This window comes from Rhinolophus hipposideros (assembly GCF_964194185.1).
Source record: "Rhinolophus hipposideros genome assembly, chromosome: 12".
NCBI lineage: Eukaryota > Metazoa > Chordata > Mammalia > Chiroptera > Rhinolophidae > Rhinolophus > Rhinolophus hipposideros.
Window position 1 is genome coordinate 47,935,602 of NC_138058.1, and position 20,588 is coordinate 47,956,189.

Below are 20,588 nucleotides of genomic sequence, written 5' to 3' on the forward strand. Positions count from 1 at the left end.
ACCAGTTAGTCTTCGGGGCCTTCCAGCACGTTATTCTACATGTTTGTGACTGGAGGGGCCCCTAGGGTCAGGATTACAGTTTACTGGGAGGGGCAGAAGATTAAATAGAAGAATGGAATTTCCCTTCGATAAGGAGAAGCCAAGATTTATTAAATCAGTTGATTTTGTTGTTGTTGTTGTTGTAGTTCCTATGGTTTCCTTTTTTTGCCAAATATAATTTTTTACTGAGAAATTGCATAACAGGACATTAACATTCACAGAGTGTACAAATTATCATCTGTGATTATTTTTAGAACCAGTTGATCAACTGTTTCAGATAAGACCTTTGGTTGGATCAGATTACAGATCTCTCTGACCAGTGCTACAATTCTTTGAAATAGAAAAAGCTGTTGACCACCTTACTATGCATCAAAAGTGAAATCTGCTTCATATTTTCTCACCCCCTACTCTTTTAAGGAGGATAGAGATTCTGGGAGAGAGAGGGGAGGAAATGTCAGAGCAATTACATTTGCAAACTTTTCTTGACCTGGTGGTATCAGAGAATTCAGAACCTTTACAGTCTATGAAAGAGAAATGTGTTCATTTATTCATTCATTCATTTGAGGCAGAGGGAGAAGCAAAGTCAGTCAGAATAAAGAACCTTCTCCTGAGCCTCAGTGGCAAGTGACCACCATCGTGGTACAATCAGTATTGCCCTTTACACAGTATCCCCAATAAGTGACTTACTCCATAACAGTGAACATGTTTTTTTCTGTTTGGTTGGCCTCTTCAATCGTGAGGCAGATCCTTCCCCCTTTGTGGGTACCGATAACTGCTTACAAGTACAAGTTTGCTGTGATGACTGACTTTTGCTTCTCCCATAGCCATCTCTGCTGAGGCCAAGAAAATGCTGTCTCTTTGGACCTGTCCACTCATTCCCTCTTGCCCCTTTTATTTTGGCCAGTTCAGCACAAAAACAGGCTATTTTGACCCGTGACGTAACTGTGAAGGCCAAGAACTACATAACATTCAGGAGCTCTTGGAGCACTAGATGGAGGGGTTGACTTATGATGACGGGCCATGGTCCACACAAACCAGGCCCGTCGCACTAGAATTACACGCGTTCAGCATGACAAGATGTTTACACTGTGAGAGGCATGGATGATCTCAGATGGTCTGAGGTCACAGTTCTCAAAGTGTGGTCCCCTGGATCAGCTACACCAGCATCATCTGGAATTTGTTAGAAATGTGATTTCTTCAGGACCTGCTCCTAAGATCTCCTGAATCCGGAACTCTGGAGGTGCGCATGCTAAACTTTGAGAAACACTGGCCTCAGGTATGAGCACAACCACCCTTCTGGGAATATGCTCAGTGATTGGAATGCCAGGTGAAGCTCTCCTCTCTCTTTTCATTATTTTCCAGCCTCTCACTTTCTCACTCTTTGCTGGGTCCTTAGAGTTAAATTCACCTAGATTAAATGCTCTTCTGGTGAAACTCAGCTGTATCCATAATTCTGTGGTAATGATATCATCCACTTTTTTTTTCCAGAATGCCCTCATTAAAGCTATTTAGATTAACATGAATCCTTTAAGATTATATTGATATTTTGAAAAGAAATTTTAACAAACCCATATGAGTAGCTTAGAAAATCAAAGAGGAATGACCCACAGGCCTGCCACCTTCTCTGGGGAGGAGACAGATTTCCCTAAATAACAAAACTGGAACTATGACGCTGTCCCTGCTCAAGGTATGTGCTGCTTTTAAATCCTCTTTCAGCAGCCCGGTTGATGGTAGCGCCCTACCTTGGTTGGTTAGGGAGTGGCAGCTTTGAAATCCAGTTAATTTAGCAATCACTGTTCAGGTTGCACATGTAACACTAAAATGTGCAACTTTCCAGAGAACCAAGAGCTGCTAAAAGAATACATCTGAGATGATCGGAGGGGACCGTGTGAATAGGCCACTGCTTCCTCACACCGTCATGGACCTGAGGCACTCAGCAAAGTCCCTTCAGTTTCTCCCTAGGAAATGTCTGTTCAGGGTAATCATACTATCTAAACATATAAACCTCAAGAAATTCTCATTAACTTCTCCAAAGCTGTAGTTCCCCAGTGCTGGTTCCTGGTGATGTTTTCACAGTAAAACCATAGCAAAATGACATTATAACAAATTTTTCTTAAAGCCAAATTTCTTTAAAAAATTGTCCCTTTGATGACACTAAGAATTTACCTTTTTTTTTTTTTTTTTTTTGGTATTAAGAGAGCCTTTCTTTCAGGAAATGATAATAGATCATAGGTTTTTAACATCTTTACAAAATAAAAAGTTGGCAACTTATACCCGTCCGCCACATTGTTTTTGACGTTTTATTGGTCCTTGAATTCCCAACTTGGGAATTATTTCTCCACTGAACCAGCATATTGCACAGCAGGAAGTACTGTCCTTCCATTTGAATCCAGCCATCAAGCCATTTGTTTGAAGACTAGAAATATGCTTGCTCTAAAGAAGAAAAGCAAGTTAATTTCAAGAATGAAATCAAATTGGATATTTAGAATCCATCACACATATTTGGGTGACTAAAATGACTATAGTGATAGGAAAAATCCAAAGACTTTCCAAACAAGGATGGCTGGTAAAAACTCCAATTAATAAGAGCTTGCCAAAATCATCTAATTTATGAAAAATAAGGCAGTGCCATTAAAACAGGGACTTGATTCTTTCACTGGAACACTTGGCTTTCCAAGAAAGATAGAAAGAAACCCAAAGCGAACAAAATTGAAATTGCAAATAGGAAGGTTATGTTTTAGAGAAAAGGATTGCTAAATCTCACACTGAAGAACCCCCTCAAAGAACTAACTTCAGTTTTTTGTGTCCTGCAGACAACAAGCACTCATAGAAACAGAAATAAGGACCCCGTGTTGATCTAGACTGTGAGATGAATTTGGTAAAGCAGGACGCCAAACAGGGCTTCGTCAGGTTGCGAAATCCTGGTGGTGAAAACCGTTTGGTGAACTCAACCTGCTGTGGGGTGCAGAGCTGGTGAAACAGTAACTGTCAACTCAGCTGCACACTAGGTTCACCTGGGTCACTTTAAAACCAGGCTCGCCCCAGAGATGTGGTCAAGTGTCCCCTGACATAAGTGTTTTTCTGAAGCTCTCCAGGTGAATTTAACGTACTTCCTGGGCTGAGGAAAGCCATATGTCTTTTTTGACATTCATGGAAAGCACTTTCTCCAAACTGCTGCTTAGACAAAATATTTTCTGTTGTGCAGCAAGACCCAGGCATTGCAACCGTTTATGTTAAATTAGTGGGTGGGGTGGCCAGTTAGCTCAGTTGGTTAGAGTGCGGTGCTAATAACACCAAGGTTGCCGGTTCAATCCCCGCATGGGTCACTGAGCTGCGCCCTCCTTAAAGTAATGGGGATTTCTAATTCCTACCTTTTCCACCTAGAGACCCCCTCACTCTGGGTATTAGGGAGAGGGTGTTCAGTGGTCCCCACCTAATGGGGACTTCCTGAGAACGGAGCGTGATCTTTCTGATTCTTGGCTACATCTTAGACCTAGAACTGAACCTGCACAAAATGAGCCAGTGTCGAAGCCCTGCCAGGGACTTTTATAGCTTTTTTATTCATTCTTTTGAATTCCTGCTGACTTTGGTGTTTTCATTTGTAAGGGAAAATGGAGTGTGGTGAATTTCCTAGTTCTTCACCATGGTGAGTACTGGAATCATCTGTGCTCTGCTTGGAACTGCAACCCTACCTCCCCACCCAGAAACCCTATGAGAGTCAGATTTCAGCTGGGGTACACAGCAGAATTACCTGTTGGCTTCTTCAGCCTACAAATGTTGCGCCCACCTTGAAAACAATCAGAACCTCTGAGACTAGGATTTGGGCTTGTGTGGTTTTCATGACATCTGGCTAAGAACTGTCACCTGGGAGGAGTGGTTCTCTTTTTCTTTTTCTTTTTTTAAAAGATTTTATTGGGGAAGGGGAACAGAACTTTATTGGGGAACAGTGTGTACTTCCAGGATTTTTCCAAGTCAAGTTGTTGTCCTTTCAATCTTAGTTGTGGAGGGTGCCGTTCAGCTTCGAGTTGTTCTCCTTTCAGTCTTAGTTGTGGAGGGCACAGCTCAGCTCCAGGTCCAGTTGCCATTGCTAGTTGCAGGGGGCGCAGCCCATCATTCTTGTGGGAGTCGAACCGGCAACCTTGTGGTTGAAAGGATGCGCTCCAACCCACTGAGCCATCCGGGAGCCCAGCGGCAGCTCAGCTCAATGTGCCGTGTTCAATCTTAGTTGCAGGGGTGCTGCCCACCATCCCCTGCGGGACTCGAGGAATTGAAACAGCAACCTTGTGGTTGAGAGCCTGCACTCCAACCAACTGAGCCATCTGGAGGCGTTGCTTCTCAAGGTGCCGTGTTCAATCTTAGTTGCAGGGAGCGGAGCCCATCTTGCCGGACTCGAGGAATTGAACTGGCAGCCTTGTGGTTGAGAGCCCATCGAACCGGCAGCCTTTGGATTTAGGAGCATGGAGCTCTAACCGCCTGAGCCACCGGGCCGGCCCCCCAGGGGTGGTTTTCAAAGTACCTGGCCCAGCGGCGTCAGCATCCCCTGTGAGCTGGGTAGATATGCAGGTTCTCAGCCCCCACCCCAGATTTCCTGAATCAGAAACTTTGGGGGAGAGGCCCAGGCAGCAGTCTGGGGTTTAACAAACCCTCCAGGTAATTCAGATACCCAAGTTTGAGAAACTCTGCTTTAGGACATTTCTTTGGGTCTTGCTACACGATAGAGAATATTTTGTCCAAGCAGCAGTTTGGAGAAAGTGCCTCAGTGAATGTCATTTGATTATTTCCTCGTTTGTGGCTCTGCCCTAACCTTTCCTGCTGCTCCTCTGTTGACACTTCAATTCCGCGAACCTATTCACAGCTTTCTCTTTGTCTACTCTCTCCAAACTCCCCCTGGAGCATCTGCCCTTTTTCCTCTCCCAGCCAGGCACCTCTGGGCAGCCTTCAGAGCCCTTCTTAAATGTTGAGAAAGAGAAATAAATAGGTAATTCCAATATAGTGGTGTAAATGATCATCTGAGTCTTAAAGCCCTCCTGAAAGCCCTTTTTTTTAACTTCTTCCAATAGCAGATAAGTGCCCGTTGCATTCGTTTTGGTCATTCTTATGCTTTGATATTCTTTTTACCTGCTCGTTTCTCTGTTTCCTCCTCTTGAAAACGGGAATAATAGTGTCTACTTCATCAAATGAGTTAATACATGTTGAAGTGCTTATAATAATACTCAATAAGTGTCCATTCTAAAAGTAATTGTTCATAGCATTGAAGAATGGGGGACCAGTCAGTCCCCCAGGGCTGCCAATTTTATTCCTCCAATGCTCCTCAAACCTATCTCCTCCCTATCCTTTCCTTCCTTTAGGCTCTCATCATTTCTCTCCTAGACTACTGCAGTCGTCTTTTAAGTGGTCTCCCTACCTCTAATACCCTTTCAGCAATAAGACCACTTCAGCGAACATGTTCAGCTGACTTTGTTGTTTAAAATAACCCCTCAGTGGCATTCCCTTGCCTACAGAAGAATGTCCAAGCCTTTCCCATGGACTAAGAGGTTCTCCGTGTCGTGGCCACCATACTTCTCTGGCCTTATCGCCTGCCCTTCCCCACCTCAAATTCTGTGCTGTAGTGATATCAGACTGCCTGTAGTTGCCCACATGGTCCATCGTGCTTCATGCCTTTGAACCTTTGCTCTGCCTTTGGTGGTTCCAACCCATTCTCTTCTCTCTCCCCCTTTAAGACTCAGGCTATCATTTACGCCGCTATATTGGAATTACCTATTTATTTCTCTTTCTCAAACCGACTATAAACTCCTCAAGGGTCTTCTTCTCCTTCTCCTCCTCTTCCTCCTTCCCCCTCAACCCACCACCCCACCTCCCCCGAATGTAGTAAGCAGGCACTAAGTGGTTTTGATCAGCATTGAGAATACAAAAAGATTTTGGCAACCTAAAAGGCAAACCATAAAACTTAACAGGGAGCTACAATTTAACAAGGATGTACTAGGGTTTAAAACAAACAAACAAACAAAGAAAACAAATCTAGATCTAAGTACTGAGTACAAGCTGGGAGTAGATGACTCGCCACCCTCATAGACCATGCGACAAAAAGAAAGGCTGGGGTTTCGGTTGACTTGATGCTCCACGTGAGTCAGCCGGGTAACGCAACTCCAGTTCCCCACTCTCAGAACAGGGAAAGTACTAGTCCTGCTGGTCAGACCACATGGAAGGGTCGTGCTCCATTTTCTGCGGCCACACCTTGAGAGAAGGTGAAGCACGTCCAAAGGAAGGCAGCTAGAATAGTGGGAGAAGGTGAATCCCATCATATGGGGAAGAGTTGAAGGAAACAGGGTTTCATCTACAGAAGACAGAGGGGGCGTAATAACTGTATTCAAATCCCTAAAAGGCTCATCGGGAACCTCAAACTGCAGAATTAGGCCAGTAGATCTACTAACAATGGAATAGTCTGTCGTGTAAGCTTTAAGTCACTGTAGGGCTCAACCAGGACCCCCTGAGGAGAGGTGCTGTCGAGGGGATCGGGGCCCCTAAAAGAAGTTTGGACTAGATGTCCTTTATCCTGTTCAACTTGGAGGCTTGGTCATTCAAGGGGTCACTGAGTTCATATGTACTGAATGTTGGGAAGGGGTGCCAGGAGCACAGCTGATAGAAATGTCTCTTGTCCCCGTAGGGAAACAATTACAGATTACTTACATAGAAATTGCTTTTGCGTCAGAAATCGGAAGCTTCGTGGGCAAGTCACTTATTATATCATATGTGTGACATGTTCTCAGAAGAGACATCTGATAGTCCCACCCCGTATGTCCAGAGCCTTGTGTTCTCCCATGTGCTTCTGTGGAACTTGAAATAAAGTGATACTTCTGATTTTTCGCTTTTTAGTTCTGGACCATCTCGGCTTCTGGGAGGAAATCAGACAGCTCATCTCAGCATCGGAACTGATGACGGGATTCCCCTACGGCTTCACAGTGCCAGGCCTGCCCCAGTACCTCCAGAGTATCACCAAGCTAGCCATTGCCGCAGTGTGGGCAGTGGCAGCCCAGGCCCGAGAGCAGGCAAGGGATGTTCCCATCTCCTTCTCTCAGCTCTTAGACTCTTCCTTCCCTGAAGTGCGCCTGCTGACCCTGGAAGCCCTGTTGGAAAGGTTTTCTGCAGCAGCCTCTGGATTAGGAGAGAAGGAACTGCCACCCTTGCTGTGGAATATGGGAGGGACGTTCTTGATATTGGCGATGAAGGAAAATCACCCAGAATGCTTCTGCAAGGTAAAGTCTCTGGTGTGCTGACTGTCCCCTTCCACTCCCACACTCTTTGGCGAACCCAGCAGAGTGATAAGATCATGAAGGCAGGATTGGGTTTGGCTTTCCCAGGAACAATCGGAAGGAGATTCAGCATGCAGAGGGCAAGGAGTCTCTTTGTATGGTGCTTGGCTTGACTTTGCTTTATGCATCAAGCAAAATGTTTGATGATAATAGTGATTATTTTGCTTCTGAAAACTTTTTCGTGAGTTTTGTTTTTTTGGTTTTTTGTACATGGATCTGTCTCACACAGATACTGAAGATTCTCCATTGCATGGACCCCAGTGATTGGCTTCCCCAGACGGAATGCTGTATCCATCTAACCCCAAAGGAGTTCTTGAACTGGACGATGGATATTGCTTCCAATGAAAGGTTTGCCCCCAACGCTCCCTGTGCAAACCCAGTATGACGTGTGGTCCCATCTGTCAGTTACGTAATGAACTTGAGCACAGTCCTGGCCTAAGGACTCAGGCCCTGTGTTTCTGTCTAAATCTCAGCCTAGGCATGAGTATGTGCTAAGCTCAAGCAATAGAATGATGTTAGATTTTCCTATTAATAACAACAAGGTAATTATTTCTGGATGTGTTTGTATAGCCATGAGGTGGAGATTTCCAGCATTCACATCCACATGGATTTCCGACTAGCTGCAAAAACCATATATATATATATATATATATATATATAATATATATGTATAATATATTTGATTTTATTTGGGGGGTGTTTTTTTGGCTTACTTTTTCTAGGTCTGAAATTCAAAGTGCAGCTCTGAGGCTTGCCTCCAAAGTGATTGCCCACCACGTGGGGATGTGTGACGAGGTAAGGCTGATGCTGCCAGTTCTGGGGTCTTGGTTTCGGGGCTCTTCTTTACCTAGAAGGGGCCAGTAGGCACAATCACTGTGGCATTGTATGTGTATGGCTTCTACAAAAATACTGTTCATGTTGATTTTTCCTCTGAGTACCACCTTTGACATTTCTTTTCTCTTGTTCTGGACACATTGGATTGGAGTCTATGAGGATCACACAACCTCCTTCCCACCAACATACACACACACATACACACACAGATCCTTTATTTTTTCTTATTTTTCTAGCTTGACTCTTTATTTAAAGAGGGAGTGAACAAGTCAATTCCAAGGATTGCTAGTCACTAGGATTGCATCCTAGTCAACTATGTATGAAAATACATCAGTGAGGCTTGAATATTCCCCCAGAACTTGGCCCAGATGGCTCTGCATGGAGGCCCAGATGTTCCCCACCTGTCTTCATGTTCTTGGGGGATGAGGTGGAACTAACGTAATCAAAAGAGCTTCATGGGAAGAAGCCTTAAGCCAAATACATGCGTACGTAGGGGCATATGAGAAAGGTGCCACCACCACAGAATTATTTTAAGTTGTCAGCCGTCAATACTGCAGTAAAATTACCGGAAGGCTTGTGACAGTGGTGACAAAACACTGCAGATCCTGATTCCTTACAATAAAGCAGCACTGGACATACAAAGATGAGGAGAGATTGGAGGGACAGTCTAATGAGAGAAGAGGAGTGTTTGCTGATGCATTAAATATCCTAGTTGGGAGGAAGCCATTGGAATCCATAGAAAGCAGAGAATGTTTGGGAAGCTGAGGAAGACTTCACAGAGCAGATTGTTCAATGCAGAGAGCCTGGAGCCTGGCAGAGAGTAAACCAGAGGGTGAGAATTAAGCAGAAACAGTTTCCCCGGGTCTGTCATTCAAAGGCAGGCTAGGGGGCCAAAGCCAGGTGGTCACTAGGAGATACGAAAAGCCAAAAAAAAAAAGTCAGTTGTATGTTGGGAGGGAGAAGGAGGTTTGAAGGAAGGGAGAGGATTTGCTTTAAAAAATTACAGCACGGGGGGAAAAAAACCAAGTCTAAGCAAGTAGTCACAGGGCAGCCTAAAAGTGCCCAAAGATACCATTCTCTTCTAAAGCCATTTTTAACCAGTTGTCATGTACATCTTAATGGCACTGCTTGTACTTGAATTAAGTGATATTTGATGAAAATTGGGAGTTTTCCAGAGAGAGAAAAATTAGCAGAACTGCAGAGAAACACATGAAAGAAGTTCCCAGGAAGACCTGGGTTTCTTTGTGCACTGGGAGTCAGAATCTTCCTCAAGGTCTAAGATGCTCGTCTGTTTAGTTCCACAGATGCCCATAGATAAGCAGAGGAGCCAGAGTCTCATTTTGAACATTTATACAGTCTTAGCCGATAGCAGAAGTAAAGTACATTTACAACAGTAATTCCCTTTCTAAAAAAAGTGAAAAACCAGGATTTAAAAGATAGAAAACAACCCAAATGTCCATCGACTGATGAATGGGTAAACAAAATATGGTATATGTATACAATGGAATATCCTTCAGCCATAAAAAGGAATGGAGTCTTGATACATCCTACAACATGGGTTAACCTTAGAAATATGCTAAGTGAAAGAAGCCAGTCACAAAAGACCACATATTGTCTGATTCAATTTATGTGAAATGCCCAGAAATGGCAAATCCATAGAGATAGTAGATGACTGGTTTAGGGATAGAGGAAGGGGCAGATGACAGGATGGGGAAAGATAATTCAAGAGTGTAAAGGTTTCTCTTTCTGGTGATAAAAATATCTTAAAATTGATTGTGGTGATGATTACACATATGTGTAAATATACTATAAACCATTGAATTGTGTATGTACTTTAAATGGGTGAACTATATGGTATGTGAATTATATCTCAATGAAGCTGTTACTATAAAAAAATAGAGCTTTGTTTAAACAATAATGTTAGTTTAAGAAGCTGCTTTAAATGTTGTAACAGAAAATCATAAATACAGTGGCTTAAACCAGGTAGAAGCAGTCCAAAGCAGATAGGGTGGGTTGACAGTGTTGGGTCCCAGGCCCTTCTGCCTTGTTGTTCTGCTGTCCTCAACATGGCTTCCACCTTATGGTGCCAGATGGTTGTTCCAGCTCGCAGCATCTTATCCTTATTCAGCTAGTAGGAAGGAGAAAAAACCAGGAAGTGAAGGTCACACCTGTTTCCTAAGGTGTGACCTGAAAGTACACAGATACAACTTCCAATGACATCCCATGAGTCAGAACTAAATCACATGTGTTACTCCCAAATTCAGGGGAGTCTGGGAAATGTAGTCTTTAGCTGGATGCCCACATTCCTAGCCAACAATCTGAGATTCTGGTATTAAACGTAGAAAGGAATACCTGATTATTGGGGACAACAAGTATTATTTGCTGCCATTGTCTTTCCCCAAAAGATGTGTCTTTACTGAAGCTCTCAAATATGCCAATATTCTGATCACCTGATTTGCATCAAAAAAGACTCAAGGAACTTGCTTGCTAGTTACATAGTGACTCCGAAAGACAAGTCAGGTTTTCTTCCCTGGGCTTGTTTATTTCTCCCAAGTTGGGATGGAAAAACAATTAAAAACCTTTCTTCCCACTGTGACAAGAACTAATTTGCAGGTCTATTTTAGGATATGTAGCTCATCTCTAATTCCACATCAGCCCCTGATGGCATCTTTTGAACTGCTGTACATCTTGTGTTTTCAGACCAGGGACTCAGTAACCCCCAAGCTGAAGCAGTGGGTTCAGTTGGTCGTCTCATCCTGTGGAGACCATCTTCCCACAGAGTCCAGGCTGGCGGCGGCTGAAATCCTCACCAGCACCACACCATTTTTCCTCACTAACCCCCACCCCATTCTTGGTAAGTGCCCTGAGTGGGGGAATGTCCATTGTACCCAATGTGCTAAAAGCATGAACAGATCCTCCAATTTAAAAAGATGGGAAGATGGAAAATGACAATGTGCACCATACCTTTACATCTTTGAATATATTCCCACCCTCTTAGTTCCTACTCCAATCATTTTTCACCAACAGCCTCTTCAGTGGCCTCTTTTGTTTCTGTCTTGTCCCCCACACCATTCTCCTCTTCCCCTCATGCTTCCAAATGCCTTCGTGGCCCTTTTGAAATACAGATATGATCATTTCACTCCAGCCTTTGAGTGGGTTCCCCTTGCCTTCAGGATAAAAATCGAAACACCCTTTAACATGGCTTATAAGGCTTTTCCTGTTCTGTGCCTGGCCTGCCCCTTCCTCCTCGTCGGCTGCCACTCCCCAACAAGGGCCCTGTGCGTCATCAGTAGGGAACAGTTTTATAAACACACTGCTGCTTCACTGACTTCTGTTTGTCTCTCAAAACTCAGCCTAACTGTCACCTCTTCCAGGAATCCTGTTACAATGAGCTTGGTTAGAAATGAATGGGTCAATGTGAAGCTGTGTCTTTGAGGAAAAAGAAGGGACATTTAGGAAGGGACATTTGAAAGGCATTTAGGAAATTGAATCGACAGGACTCAGGGTGGAGGTTAATATAAAAAGGAAGATTCAAGGATGACATCCAGGCTTCTGGCTTAAGTGACTGGAAAGATTGCTGATGCCTTTCACTGAACTTAGTTTTAAGTTTAAGGCATCTTTGGACACAATAGTAGAGAAATTTTGAAATCATTTGGACGTATGGAGCTTAGGTGGTTTCCAACCATGCCCTCTAGCTTCCTGTCTCTTTCCTCACTGCCACCCCTTGACAATTAAGAATAATGATTAGGAAAGAACGTCATGTCAGTGGTGTTTGAGAAAACCAAGCTCTAGGAAATCCTAAGGAAGTGAAACAACATAGGGGTTTTTGTTTTGTTTTAATTTTTAATGATTTTTGTAAATTGTGGTGTTTTGTTTTATTTTTAAACATAGGGTTTAATAAAAGGAAAACCCGGGACCTAAAGCCATGCCTCCATCCCGACCCTGCCCTCTCCTGCTGTCTTATTCCCATATTATTGTGCTTCTCCTGCTGTCTTATTCCCATATTATTGTGCTTTGATTCTCTCCCCTCTATTACTGGAATTCTGTTTTTGTGTGCCTGTTCAATGCCCAGTACTAGAGAATAAACCATGGTCCCTGTGGCCAAGCAGCTTGCAGTGTAGGTCTGGAGAAAGGATTTACAGAAGGTAGGAGAGAATTCCTTTTTTAGATGGTGATTCAAATGTGAAGTATTATTGGAGATCTGACCAATGAAGTGTCTTATGTCCCTGGATCTCTCTGGGAAACAAGGTTGTCTTTGATGTCCTTTTGAGTTTTTCTTCTAAGTGACTTCCAGGCATTTTTCTTACACCCAAAGGGGGACTGAAAGGGGACCTTCTATGATTGTGATTTAATTCAGAGGAATAAGAGCAAAGGTTTGTAAACTTTGATGAAGCTTCTCCAGTGAGGGTAATATTTTGTAGCACATTTTTGGGGTGACTTTGGCTACTCTACCCCTAGCTCCTATCAGGCAAAATGTGCATAGAATTACCTGGAATTCCTGAGTGAAACTGAGTCCTGGCAAAAGCCATTCGTTCGTAATTGTTGGAACTGGTTATAGCATCGTAGACAGCAATGAAGGAGGTTGGTTGTGGCTGATGGCCTGCAAGAACGTGAAGAATGGGTACAGAACTGAGAGACAAAGGACATAAGTGTCCATGGGGACAAGTCAAAGACAGAACAAAGTCATTAAAGGAAAAAGAAAAATTGAAATGGACTAAAGAGGGGAGATTGAGGATCCTGAGGACCTACATGACCATGTTAAAGAGGAAAATACTAAAAAAGGAAACTATGAAACCCTAGAGAACATGAGCATGAGTAGATTCTGAAAGACTGAGTAAAATTTAAAGCCAGATTTGTAACAGAAAAGAGAGACCGAAACCCCAGAGGGAGCCATTGCTGTTCTTGGTATGACTAAAATGTCGGTGACTCTGATACCAGGTTCTCCGTGGATGGATGAGCGAGAGGGGAGGCTAAGGAGAGCTCTCAGGACAGGGTTGGTTCCCCATTGAAGGCTAAGGATGATGATGGGTGGTGGGCTTCCGTGGCCCTCCATCGTGACCCTCCACAAACCTGGGCCCACCCCATCTGTGCAGCATGGATCCTTTCCGTGAGGCCCTGCCCACCTCTCACCTCCCTCATAAAATCTGCCCTGGGTACGCAAGGTCCACTGTGACCTTTCCCTGTAGTGAGTCACAACCACACATTTCCATCCCTGACTTCTCATTATCTTGTTTTTGATTTGATGTTCCTTTTAGGTGCTCAGGGGCAGATGCTATTTTCTCTTATTCCATCGTCCACAGAAGCACCTAGCAAAGGGACTAGACAGAGTCCCTGCCCAGGGGTAATAGCAGACAGGTAGTGGGCCCCACACAGACGTGGTATAGGATGGTGCCCTTATCATGGTTCCTTACCCTTTTTCAGTTTTTGCCCCCAAAGCATAATCTTGATTGAAACTTTGCTTTCAGTATTTATAAGCTCAAACAGTCACTCATATCAACACTGGGCTAGTTTCCCCAAAGCACTCTTGATGTATAATGTTTCATTCCTGAGAATTGTGAGTCATTGTGGACAGCTAGGCCCAGGGCCTTAGTCAGCTGGGCATATTTTCTGGGAGTCCTTGCCTGGGGCTGGTTGCCTCCAGAAATCTTCACCCCTCAAAAAAATAAAAGATATTTCCAAATCTTGTCCCTTAGGGCCCTCTCTCTTCCAGTGTTTATCTGAATGTCAGCTCTTCCTTTCTTGTAATAACCAGAAAAAAAGAATGGTCGTTGCTCATTAACTACTGTTCTCCTCCATCATGGATTTGAAGCGGTATTTGTATCTGCTTATAAATTGCATCCTAGGTAATTCGGATTCCTTCTGGTCTTCTTAGGACTGCAGGATACACTTGCTCTTTGGAGGTGTGTCCTCATCCTCCTGCAGAGTGAGGAGCAAGCCGTCAGAGATGCAGCCACGGAAACAGTGACAACCGCCATGTCACAAGAAAACACCTGCCAGTCAACAGGTACCTGCCTCGTTCTTATGCTTCTGCAGTGCCTCATTGCTCTTGTGCAGGGGTTGGCACACTTTTTCTGTAAAGGGCCAGAGAATAAATATTTTAGGCTTTGTTAGCCATTCAGGCTCTGTCTCACCTCTGCCGTTTGAGTGGGAAAGCAGCCATAAACAATAGGTAAACAAGCGGCTGTGAGTGTGTTCCAACAAACTTTATTTACACAAACAGGCGGCTGCCCGCACTTGATCTGCTCGCCCTAAGTTTGCTGACCCCTACTTTAGGACATCATAGAGAAAAACTGTTTTCAAAGATAGAAATCTAATACACGGTGCCTTTTGTTAGTTACATGGTCATCCTTTAAAATAAGGCCAAGTCTTGATTATCTGTGTGGTTCCATAACCCAGGAATTGTAGATCCATCGTTTACTTCCTCCATGAGTTCTTACACGTGGCAGAAACAGATGAGTGTAAGTCAGGTTCTCCTCTTTGTGCCTTGGCTCCTCCCTTTGTGGCAACGTTAACCCTGGAAACAGAGGGGGAGCAGGCCAGATGGATAGTTCTGAGCTCATAGCCACTCAGCTGATGATGAATTGTTACAACCCTAGGCTCTTGTTACCTGTATGTGATGGCAAATGCTTTGGAAGCCAAAGGGAACTGCTGGCTGTGGGCGGGAAATGGGCTGCTTGATGGAAAGGACAGGTGGAGTAGAAGCAAGGGAACACCTCCGGACAAATGGCTATCTAGGAGGGCAAGTGCTCTGGTGAACTTGGATTCCCTCTTCTTAGGACTGAGGGTCAGCCATACCAAAAAGAAGCAAGAACACTATTTTGACGCAAGGGGTCACAGGCTGAGCGAAGACGTTAGCCTTAGTGAATAGCAGGATGGGAAGGGAAATAGCCAGACCGTGTTTGTATACAGTGCCCCTCATCCCCGTGGCTACAGCTTTGGTGCCTGGAAGCTCCCCTTGGAATGTGTGAGTTTCTCCATACCTCTGTCCTCTGTTGTCATGGCCTGGGTACTTTTCTCTGCATATGTAGAAAAACTGTTTTTTTTAAATAATCACTCAGTGATACTACTCTAGAGCAGATTCAGCCAGAATCAGCTTTCCCTCTCTGTGGGGAAAACATTCACATTTGTGCTGCAAGTTATGGGCAAACAGCCTTTGCCTCCCCCCACCGCCATCCCAACCTGTCAGAGCTCCTGGATACCTAAAATTCTGCCATTAGTGGTTTCATTCCTTTTTCCAGTTGCGCGTTTTCCATAGAAGGACACACAGAACACCCGGCAAGTGCTCAGTAAATATTTGGTGGAATATAATACTCACTAGATTTTTCTAGGATCCTGTCCACCAAAGCTGGGAAAGATCCTTTCATGGTGGAATTCCCAGGTGGACTTTTTCCCTCCTAGTCGTTATAGTCTTTGCCCTACTACTTTTATGTCTTTCAGAATTCTCCCAAATTCATTTCTAGCCCACTATATTACCATGTTCTCTCTCCTTCTAGTTTGAATTTTTCTCAAGAAATAGAAATCAGTGATTATATATTGAGTGCCCTTTGCATGTAAAATTCCACATGTGAAAACCTCTGCGGGAATGCTAATGACAAATGCTACTTGTCTATCTTTGTATTCCTCACCTTGGTCTATAAAAAAGGATTTGAGGTGAAAAAGACAAGAATTTTATAACAACTAAATGTAGCTATGTATGTTACCCCGGACCATATCCTAGTACTAGAGGGATGGAAAGCCATAGAGTAAATTATGAGAATAACTGACAACATTGAAATATTATCTAGAGATTAAAATCAGTGTTCAATTTCCTGAACGTGATGACTACACTGTGGTTTTGTAAGAGAATATTATTGTTCTTAGGAAAACCACAACTGAAATATTAAGGGATAAAGAGGCATAATTCCTACAAGTTACTTCCAAATAGTCCAGAAAAAAATAAAACGATATGTACACATAAATAGTAAACACAGATATGGAGTTGCTATAGTTGTATCTTTTGTGTATGCGTGAAATCATTCCAAAATAAAATGGGTTTTTTTAATCCAATTCCACAACTAGAAAAAATCAACATGGTATATATCTTGATAGGCCATCTGACTGGTTTATCAACAATTCAGCCCCCCCGTGTGACTCCTATAATTTTCCCCTAAGTTACATGAAAACATTGCCCCACCCCTTATTTTTTAACTCACTTGGAGCAAATTTTTGCATCCAAAGAAATCAAACTCAAGCCAGATTTTTCAAGTTCAAAGATCTCAGCTACATAACATCCGTCACTGTGTGGGGACGCTCACTCAGCTCTCCCGGGGTGTTTGTTCTCTGGGCTGCCTGGTAGCAGCACTTTGACAGAATTTCCATATTACAGCTTGATTTTTCTTAAGTAAAAAATATACATCTGTCTACTTTAGACTGAAAAGTAGCTGAAGACAGAGGATCACCCCCGATTTGTCACTTTAGTCAGCAGTTTAGCCCGCTGATTCATCAGAATAAGACTGTCTTATGTGGACATCTCAAGGATATCAAGCAGCTGACGGCCACTTTTCACATTCCTTCAGCATATAAGGATTTCGTAGAATATACTACTGATGGCTTGCTCTTTGCTGTTCCAAGTTAGTTATCACCATTGAATCTTGAATACCTCGAAAATGAATGTCATTCATTTTTGTCCTCAAATCAGTGATTTAATCAATGCCACAATAAAATAATGTTATTAAATTATGTTACTATTAAGATCTTCTTTGAGAAGACTAAACATTGTTTAAAAAATGAAATTAATTATTTTCCTGCTAAGAAAAAAATAAAACCTGAGGACTCCCTGCCTCTAAGATCTCATCCTATAAATGAGGGCTGGATGAGGACAAATTGCTTTGCGCTCATACTTCCAACAGCCTGCTGGGGATATGAGGAAGTGCGAGGTGCATTTTGATGGGGGTGTAGGAAGGTTCCTGAGAGTGGCGCTAGCCCAAAGGAAGGGATAAACAGGACACAAATGAGAGCATTTCAGCACAGAAGAGCATTCAACACAGAAGGAAAAGCCAGAGCCAAAACTTGGAGTTGAGGGGAACTTGGGAGCTGATTGGGGAGCAGCAAGTGGACTTGTGTGGCCAGCACACAGGCAGAGGCCAGGGGAGTGGAGAAGGAGACGAAGCTAGAAAGGCCGGGGCCCCCACTCTTGAGATGAGTTTGAATGCCAAGCCAAGGACCTCCTTTTGTAAGTGAAGGAAGGCTGGAGAGGGTTTTCAACAGGGGAGTGATGTTGCCAGAAAAGTGTGCTGGAGAAGCTCTTCTTGGCAACGGTGTGTGGGATGGATCAGGGCTGGGGGTTAGCGAGGGAAATCTCAAGGCAGGGAGGCCAATGGGGAGCTGGTGCGAAAGTCCTTGTTAGCTATCGTCAGTGGTGATGGGGTGGAGAGAGCATGAGGGTAGACTCAGCAGGATCTGGGAGATGGTGCTTGTGGGAAGTGGGAGGGAGGGGGAAGCAGAGATGACTTCAAGGTTGCAAACCTGTGAAGTATCCACAGGAAAGCCCTTGTTGTGCCTTTGTCACTGATGTAGCCGTTGGGCTGTGCGGTTCTAGGAAGTGAAACTAACAGGAATCTGGAAAGGCACTGTGATCTGGGTGGGACAGAGTATTCCTTAGGCCTTGGAGAGATCAGCAATGGAAATTGAGAGGGCAAAGTGGGACCTGTGTCTGGTGTAGGAACAGGATGAACTGCACCATTATCCTGGGAGCCCAGTGACTGGTCCCAGTGACACTGGCTAGGAACGATGGAAGAAGGGACAGGCCTTCACCCAGTCATTCGGACTTCGTCACCCTAGCGTGTCACCTTGCCACCCCCAGTTTGCTTTAGCTGTAGATGTGTGGTGTGAATTAGTTAATGATTCTGGAAGGCCCAGAGAGAAGAATTCTGTGTTTAGATAGCCCTCATGCGGATGGATTTATTGTTCACGTTTTTTGCCTGCTGATTTCTCTTGCTGTTCTCCTGCTCATCCTTCACCCCACATAGTCACCGGGAAGGTGAAACTCACAGCCTAGTAGCACCTCTCTGAACACCACCTGAGGCTCCCTCAGCTTTGGAAATAGGACTGAAGGAAGCCCCAGCAGTGGGACCCTCCCCACTCCTCTATGCTAGTCGTAGTGCTCATTAAGGAACAGAAGAAATGGCATTTCCAAGGCTCAAGAGTAGGGAATTGAAATTTGCAGCGGGCGGGACTCAGGAGAAGCCCCATCTTTATCCTTTTCCTGCTCTGACTTTACATCAAGCCTTGAAATGCTCTGGGAAGAGTCTAGTTTCAAGAACAGGAAACATTCGAGGCCATCAGCTCTGTGGCTCCCACTCCCCCGGGCTCCCTCTGAGCAGCTCACTCATGTCTGTCTTACCCACTGTATCAGGATTTCACATCAGATTTCATTTGACCTGGGGCTTCCATGTGAGAAAAAAACAACCTGGAAAATATTTAAATTTAAATCACGAAATTTGAATGATTATCCAGCTAGACAGAGTTCTGCATGAAAGCAACAGGGGAGGAACCTGTGCAGGTACAATCTTTAACAGGCTGCTTTTGGAGGAAGAAAGGATGAAAAAAACCCCACCTCGAGAGCTTGAAGATGACCAGAATTCAGCAATTGAGGGTTTATTCCATGGTCTCTCCCACCAGCAGGGGTGTTTGAGCCTTTCCTTTTTGTAGAGCCCTTTGTCTCCAATGCGAGGTCTCTGGCAGGTTTAACTTGATATGTTGCAGAGTCAGACTTGAGGACCCCCGGACAAAAGGACAGATGGCACAGACCTGAGAGGTTCCACAGGGATGGCTAGATCTGTAGGCCCCCAAGTGGCACCCCCACATGCTCACCTAGCAGAGGTGAGGGGAGGAGACAGAGAAGGACAGGACGGGGGCTGGCTTTCTGAACCCCCTCCTCAGGCTCCCTGCCCTCCCCAGCATGGGGTCTCCCTCCCTTGTCCTTGTTCTGTAGCTTCCCTCCAGGGAAGCCTAATTCAGGTGGCCTCCTTCCTTTCTCCAGTTTCATTTGTGAGATTCAGAAAACAGTGTCTGATAAACAAGCAGTGGCTTTAGCTGATGCAGGATAAGAAAGAAAAGCCAATTAACAAGGAATTTTAAGGGGCTCCAAACTTCAAACCCATTATCAGTTTAGGTTCAAGAAGAAGGGCTTATTGGTAGAAACTTTTTTTTAATTGAGATATAATTGACATATAAGGTAGAAATTTCCTTACAAAAAAATGTAAAAGACTTTTAAGAAAGAGGCGGACAGAGACACACGGAGAGAGAAAAGGCGGAAGGGAAAGAGAAACCAGGGCCCCACCCTCAGGCATGGACACAGCTGATTGTTCTTTTTCTTAGAGTGCTGGCTCCCACTAGTTCAGTCCCTCCCCGCCAATAGGCCCCTTACCCACAAAAAATCATGTAAAACTTCTGCTGATTCTGCCAAATACAAATGTTTAGTAGTGACACATTAAATCCCACCTTCTCTGCAACACCTCAGCCGTCCAAGTTCTCCCTTTCCTGCAGCATTTGGTTATTGTATCACCCCAAATAGCCCTTAATTTTCTACTCTTTTGTTATTTTCTTGTTCTTGTGCTTTATGTGGTTTTATCTTCCCAGCTAGCCCATGGGCTTAGGGACTGTCTTCTGTTAGGTACACAGTGGGTGGTCAGTTTGTGTTGCTGGGCTGACCTTTCACCACAGGAGGCCACCTGACAGCAATTGCCTCAGTCAATCCCAAGTTCTCTAAAGAGATCAGGGTGCCCCTTGAAACCAGAAAGAGCTCCAACACAGGCAGACTGACGCTCCCTGCTAGAACCTGCTCAAGGGGCAATGGTTTTCCTCCCTTCCTGCAAACTGAGTGACTCACTTTCTGGGTCTTGCAGGCTAAGCGTTGGCAGCCCTGTAGGATTTGGCCCTTCCTTACTCTGACCTCTCAGGTCTGAGTCTCAGGCTGCAGGGCCAGGGAGCCAACCATGATTAAGCGGGAGACATCGCAGGAGCCTCTGTGTTCGGCCTGAGGACCCCTAAAGACTCTGGAATAATGATGGCACTTAGAGGGCGCTTAGCAGGGAGCTGGAACACTGAAAACAGGACTGGGATGTAGAAAAACTGAGAGATGGAGGTTAGAGATTGGGGCAGGAGGCAAGTGGCATTGCGGGGCTGAGTTGAAACAGGGCAAGATGAAGAAGAAAAGACCCATTTCCTGCTTCATTTCCCCAAATAGGTATTCCTTCCCCCTACACCCCTCCCCCCTCGCACACAGACACACATGCACGTGGTCACCCACACAGCACCCCAGAGGCAGCGTGAGAGTAGGAAACATCTCACATGCTCTGAGCCTTGAGCAAGCAGGCGGGGGCCGGGTCACTGTGACATTACACAGTGGCCCCACGGTGACCGAGT

At 44.5% G+C, this 20,588-nt stretch overlaps 1 protein-coding gene across 2 annotated transcripts in view; it reads left to right on the plus strand.

Moving 5' to 3' along the window:
- THADA (THADA armadillo repeat containing) overlaps positions 1-20,588 on the plus strand; it is a 291,090-nt gene that overhangs the window by 232,917 nt on the left and 37,585 nt on the right. For both annotated transcript variants that reach the window (XM_081068770.1, XM_081068771.1), the window contains exons 32-36: positions 6,913-7,292; positions 7,579-7,697; positions 8,072-8,144; positions 10,884-11,037; positions 14,056-14,187. In XM_081068770.1, coding sequence (XP_080924896.1) covers positions 6,913-7,292; positions 7,579-7,697; positions 8,072-8,144; positions 10,884-11,037; positions 14,056-14,187 — 858 coding nt within the window. The remainder of the gene's footprint in view (positions 1-6,912; positions 7,293-7,578; positions 7,698-8,071; positions 8,145-10,883; positions 11,038-14,055; positions 14,188-20,588) is intronic.